The 6754-nt window shown below is 39.9% G+C and overlaps 1 protein-coding gene across 1 annotated transcript; it reads right to left on the bottom strand.

The window, feature by feature from the left end:
- Nucleotides 1-1905: 1905 nt before the first annotated feature.
- LOC108371898 (venom carboxylesterase-6) lies at nt 1906-4206 on the bottom strand. Its single transcript, XM_017627512.1, has 6 exons — nt 3322-4206; nt 3048-3261; nt 2811-2992; nt 2608-2746; nt 2414-2546; nt 1906-2345 (listed from the first exon to the last, which is right to left on the bottom strand). The coding sequence occupies exons 1-6, from the start codon at nt 4204-4206 to the stop codon at nt 2144-2146; spliced, it is 1755 nt and encodes a 584-aa protein (XP_017483001.1). The 3' UTR covers nt 1906-2143.
- Between the last annotated feature and the right edge of the window lie 2548 nt (nt 4207-6754).

Below are 6754 nucleotides of genomic sequence, written 5' to 3' on the forward strand. Positions count from 1 at the left end.
GTTCCTAAAAATTAAATAAAATTAAATAAAAAAATAGAAAATAAAAAGAAAATAAAATTCAAAATGAAAAATGAAAAATATAAAATAACATACGTTTCCAAAACGAAAATGAAACCAAAAAAATATAGTTTAAAACACTAAAATCGAAAAACTAAAAAAAAACTAAATTAAAAAAGAAACAAATGTAATCAAAAAGTACATAAAATAAATTTCTAAAAATTAAAAAAAGAACTACAAACATCCTTCTATGTAAAACAATATGTAGAGTAAAAAAAATAAAAAAATTAGCAAAAAAGACAAAAATATGTTTCTGAAAGTTTAATTAAATTCGAAAAATAAAATTAAAATTAAAATAATACAAATTTAAGAAAACTTTAGTTATAAAAACAAAAAAGTAAGTAAGTTCTTAAAAACTAAGTGAAATTAGAAAAAATAATTTTCTATTTAAAACAAAAAATCTAAAAATTGGGGAAAATTATATTAAAAGAAAGAAACCAAATTAAATATATATATATTAATAGAAAATTCTAATGCAACAAAAAATAAAGGAAAAGCATCCGCTGCTCACTCAGCCATTGTTACTTTTGGAGCAGAGCGAGCAAAATGTTATACATCTCCATTTGGAATATGCTCAAGAGCTTTTCACTACGAAAGTCGACAAGAGAGCTTTTTTGTAAATACTTCGTCCCAGAATGAACAAGATCTTTCAAACTATCTTGCCTACTGTCTGCAAATACTCGTATCTTAGCCAGAATTGACCTGTTAGTCTTTGTCTTCCTATTCGTCTTCATATAAGTATACGTATTCATCTTCGTTTTCATCTCTGTATTCGTGTTCGTCTTCCTAGTCGTACTCTCCTTTAATTTCGTCTCCGTTTTCGTTTTCGGGTGGTCTTGATGTTCATATTCGTATTTGTTAATGTTTTCGAGTCCGGCTTCGTATTCATGTTTACATTTATCTTCGTTTCCTCTTCGTGTTCACATCCGTTTTTGTCTATATATTCTTATTGGTCTTCGTTTCGTCATCGTATGCCCCATCGTATTCGTTTTCGTATTTATATTCGTTTTCGGTTAGTCTTCGCATTACTTTTCTTCGCAATTGCCTTCGTATTCTTAGATATATTTCTTCGTTTTCAGTTCATGTTCGTCTTAAAACATCAATCCCCAAAAAGAGAATAGAGATAAAACACACAACCCGGAAGGAACCACCAGCTAACCCGAGCTAGTAAATTTACCGACATAGTATGGCTCAATTAAAGAGAAGAGTTCACCAGTGCTAGGGCAGAGAAACTTGGATGGGTTACTATCCCTTTTATTTCAGAATCAAGTACAGACAATGAGAGGAGTACCGTGACTAGCGTCGCTTGATGCTTCATTGACCACCGTACCGTGGCCTTGGACGACCAGCTTCGAGCTTCAGCCTCCGAGGAAGCTGATACCACTGTAAAAGCGTTGGATAATGTCGGGTCGGAAGCAAGGGATGGCTAAACCATAAGCAAGCATGAGACAGATTAGTTAAACCTTCACTACTCGCAAGCAACGTCGGCTGCTTTGCTCCTCTATATTACCAGGAGAGGATACGAGCTTATATTTACTCAATAACCATGTGTTATGCAATAGGGGGTTTATGAACTCAACTCTAATGCATAGCATGTCTCCCGCAGTGACAGATAAATTAGATCATGCATTTTAATAAAGAAACATTTTTCTTAATTTCTACTCATACAGTTTAGAGCCGAAGACACAGTGAGCCTGAGAGTGGAAATACGATTGAAACTACTTTGACTTTTGTGAAAGCCGTAATATGACATACTCCCCTCGTACCGGCAACGTGGGAACCGATTCAACGGCAACCAGAAGGTGTAAAACGACACTTGAAATCTAATTCATAGTAAAAATTCGGACTGGAAAAAAATCGCAAACAACGAATATATATTGCAAAGTTAAAGTATAACTTGACATTTAAAATTAACGTTGTATTATTCTTCTTAACTTAATATGGTTTCACAAGCTCCGGTTTTCGGTTAACTGGCAGCCGGTTTGCCGGCACAAAGTGTATGTGTAGCTATTGGAGCTTTCACATGAGCCGGCAAACCAACTGCCGCTTAACCGGCGACCGAATCGGGTGAAACGCCACTTACACTCTATTCATAATCCAAGAGATCGTGTTTGCTTTGACGCTTCCAATTGAGTGGAAACAAGCGCTTCCAAATTTCGTAGCGTGGCATATTTAGACCCTCCCGAAGCACGATTTCCTCACCAATATCCAAGTAGTGTTGGCGCTTAAAGCTAAAAGCACGCCAGCGTATATGGCGCAACTTGTCATCGCTCTGCTTATTGGGATCGCTGAAATTAGTGTGAATAAATAGTATTTTAAATGCACTCAAATTGGCAAAACACTTTAGCTGACGCACCCTTTATAGGCGAATGCTGTAAACATTCGGGTTAGTTTATCGACGATTTTGATTTCACGATCGTCCTCCGTAAACATGCGGCTCACCGATGGTTCGACAAACAAATACATCAGATCGTCATGATGCACAACACCTTTGGATGAGAGTTGTGTGATTACATGGGCATTAAGAGGTTAATATTTTCTTTGTCCTACCAAAAGGTTTATCTGTGGGATAATAAATATGACTGCGCTGTCCTTGATAGCTGAAGCGGTAGTAGTAGACTTTGGTAGAGCGCGCCGCTAAATGCACAAAGCGATGTATTGCAAAACCAGTTAGGGCATCAGCGAAGAGCTGAAATGTGTTGGTTGAAAAGTAAAATGCTAATGGAAATATGTATTTCACTGATTATACGAACATCCACCAAAGGTTGCAGAGTGCCTGCATATTCCAAAGACTCTTTGCCGAAATATGCAAATTTCAATTCCATGCTAATATTTTGCGCACGTGGGCTATCTGGATCGTAAAGAAAGCACACTGGCGCTACAGCCTCGAAATTATGCGCCAATGTCTTTAATAAACGGGGATTCTCAAGAATTGCTAGAAGAGTGTATGAGTATTGGTGTAGTTGGACGTTACAGTAACAACAACTTACATATGGCCTGTCCCGCGAACTCATCCTTCGTCATGCCAGTTATGATGGGTATTTTCATAAAGTTGCCATTTTGATAGGACCAAACAGGATCCTCTGTGAGAAAGCGCTCCTGGCCATAGTCCGGTTCGATGACTGGTTTCCACAATATCAGCGGATTATTGCGTCCAAATTCGAACATATGCGGCAGCGTATTGGCATATTCGAGGTAATGTTTCTACAAATGCATACAATTTGTTAGTAATTCCCCTATCTTACTTTAGCGCCAACGACAAACCGAGTGCAAACAGCTCATCATATCCGTTAAGTTTTCCGTATTGCAGTGCAGCAATGCCGCTTGACGTGTTGCCAAATCTAATTGCTCCGATGGCAGCGACCACTGCCCTGTCACCGAGCCACTCATAACGATGGCTTTGTGAAATAAATTCCTGGACATCGGTGAAACCATATGCAACGTAATGCTGATCGCGCCTGCACCATAGCCCAGTAGCGTGACGGAGTTTGCATCGCCGCCAAAACGTGATATATGCAATTTTACCCAACGCAAAAGCATCGCCTGATCTTTCAAACCCATATTACCGAGCGCCTCTTCAGTGCCAGTGCTGAGAAAGCCAAGCGTGCCCAGCCGATAATTGAATGTCACCAATAGAATATTACGATCCATAAAATACTGCGGACCCGCAAAATTTTTACTCTGACCCGAAAGCGCATAAAATCCGCCTGGATGTATGAAAATAATAACCGGTTTCTTTACATTCGGTTCCTTCTCGGTGGGCAAATCACGCGTATAGATATTCACACGCAAGCAGTCCTCGGATACATCATCGCTGTATAGACCCGGTTGTGGGCAACGCGGTCCATCAAAGGTTGCATCGAAAATGTCATACCATTGCTCCACCGGTTCGGGTGGCTTGAAACGCAATGCGCCCACAGGTGGTTTGGCATATGGTATGCCACGGAAAGCGTAAAAATTGCGTCCAGCCTGCGATGGCAACAGCGTGCCGCGTATTTTTCCTAACGCCGTGGTCAGCACCATATCCGATAATTCTCTATCCAGTCCTTCGGCTGTATTGTTGTCTTCACACTCGACGCTGGCTGCACTCGCCAGCAGCGCTAACGCGCACAGCACAGCCACACCGCGTATGCAGCGACAAATTGGCATTGCAATGCTGCGAAAGGATGCGCAAAACTGATGCAGGCCGACGCATGGTAGCAGCTTTTATAGGTGTGGTCATCACAACATGTTTAGATATCGATGCGAAATTCAAATTGATTATTATTGCTAGTTGCGTGGGTGTAAATTTACAAATGATCTTCACAATCAAGTGGAACGGCCAAGGAACAGTCCGACCGAGACCACACACGCGATCAACGCGGCGGAAAGTGATACCGCCATGTCTAATTGTGTGGCAAATGTTGTGTATGTTGCACATTCAGCATTGCAAGAATAGAATGTTGTTCATTATTTTATGCTGCAATCGGGCCAAGCGACCGGTATTGGTAGATTAATGAAGTGGCCAAAAGAATGCATATGGAATTTCAAAATGGCAGATATCTTCGAGTGTAAAGCAGCGTATAGGACAGTAAAACTTTGCACGCTCACTATTGCAATATGCAAGCGCACGAGTTTAAAGCCCTCACACCGTGCAGGAATGACCATCTAAGTAGCAAAGCTGTAGAAGCAAATAACGAAATACCTCAACAAATGCTGCAAAAGAGGTGTCCGGGCCCATTACAAGGAAAGCTTTGAAAATTATAAAAGTCCATCTGGCACATGATTAAGGGCTTCTGGAGGGAATCTCGCGAATCCTCTGAGGATACCTAGACTTTTGTGGATAAAATATCGGATATGGACGGAACATTTATTACCAGTCATAACTCAGGCCACTTAAGCATTTACTCTGGTAGTAATTTGTATGCGTCGCCTAATGCAGAATCACGTTCGGCTAAGCCGGAAAATAAAATAATGTTTATTGGCATAATGGTTTTCGTATTTTCGATGATTCAGAAGCAGATTTATTTCCTGCAGTATCTTTTCCGCTTCTCCTATTGCCATTATGTGAGCTCGAAAAATTTAACATTGGCCCGCAGTTCCTACAGCTTTGTCATCTACCTGACCCGTACCCCTATGCCAATCATTAACATTTATTGTCAAGAGACCTTTCGGAACTTATATTCGGGACCACACTGTCAATTTGACTTGTCAAAGACGACGGTATACTACTTTAGTCATCCAGATACTACGTATGTAGGTCCTGCTGGAAGTATGTGCAGTATTGTGTGGAGCGCCGCAGCTGTTCTTGTCTTCAAGGAACCCTTCATGCCAATCATTGAGAGCTTCTAAACGCTTTCCAGTCCCTTTTTTATGTTTACTATTTCGTCGCTGTCTATCGCACCACTACCACCTAGTATAGTATGGGCTTAACAATAAATGTGAATAACTAATCAATATGAAAAAGCAAGCTAGGGTCTCCAAGTGCAGCCCTACAACCGTTTTCATGTGTGCCACACCGCTGATGCCTTCTTCAACTGCTGCTCCACATTGAGTTTCCAAGACAGTTTGCTGTATAGTACGATTGTAAGGTACATATTTTGCGCTTAGATTTGGTTGTAGAGTGGACACCTTTTAAGTCGGTACTACGTCGGTATTCTTAACGTTAAGGTTCAGTACTCCAGAATGGAAGAAATACCGGCTGAGATGTTCAAAGCCGCCGTAAAAAGCCAGTGCCGCGCATGTTGTATAATCTAAATTTTCATGTAATTAAGTAAAAGAGTGGTTCACCTAAGTAGGGCTGCGCGGCTACTCTAGAGTTAACATTTCATTTAAGAACTTCTAGACGATATCTTGTTTCCTCTGAAGGCCTTATTGAACCTATTGATTGATGCTTTTCAGGCCTATTAAAAACATCATTAGCAGATTTTTACAATGAGTCAAATTCTGGAAAAGGCCTTAGAAAAAACAAATCGACGTATAGTCCCGTTCGTCGACGTTATCACTGGAGTCAACGCCATAGCCGACCGCTGGAAACAGCAAAGCAAGTTGGACTTGCGGCCGACAAAGTTAAAATAAAGTACACGAAAGGAGTATTTGTTCAGTGTTACCCTTTTAGTTAGAACAAAGCATCAACACCACCAGCCCGGAGATCAAGCGAGAATAACCTGTTCCAAGAGAAAACCTCCCGAAGTTTATGTCTGAGCAGAAAAACTTCGAGGTCCTCTGAAAATTAGAAAAGGATCGGTCTATACACGTTATGAATAGATGGCGGAGCTTCACAAACGACAAATGCAATTAACGCAGAAACCGACAAAGAGTTATCATACCAAATAAAAAGAAGAAGAACATAAAAGTGTTTGAAGATCTTTAAACGTTTAAGAGTATAATTATCTTCAGAGTAAAGCCATTTTCAAAACCAACAATCTGCGACGATTCAAGCTTCTAAGAACTCATTTCAAACAAATAAATTACCATACATAAAAAATAAATACGTACATACGCATACATACCTTTTGCTCCTAAAAAGAGCTTACAATAAGAACAACACAAATGTTCCAATAAATAAAGTGTTGAGATTCGCCTTAAATTTCCACCTTTTTGATGTCAAAGATTTTTTTTCATTATTTTTTTCAACATACCCTAAACGACGGCATTATCGGGTTAATCAAAAGGACAACCGAGCTACGCAACTTAAGCACAAAATACACACCAATTT

This window comes from Rhagoletis zephyria, unplaced genomic scaffold (genome assembly GCF_001687245.7).
Source record: "Rhagoletis zephyria isolate East Lansing unplaced genomic scaffold, Rhagoletis_zephyria_1.1 Rzeph_scaffold_05289, whole genome shotgun sequence".
Taxonomy (NCBI): Eukaryota; Metazoa; Arthropoda; class Insecta; order Diptera; family Tephritidae; genus Rhagoletis; species Rhagoletis zephyria.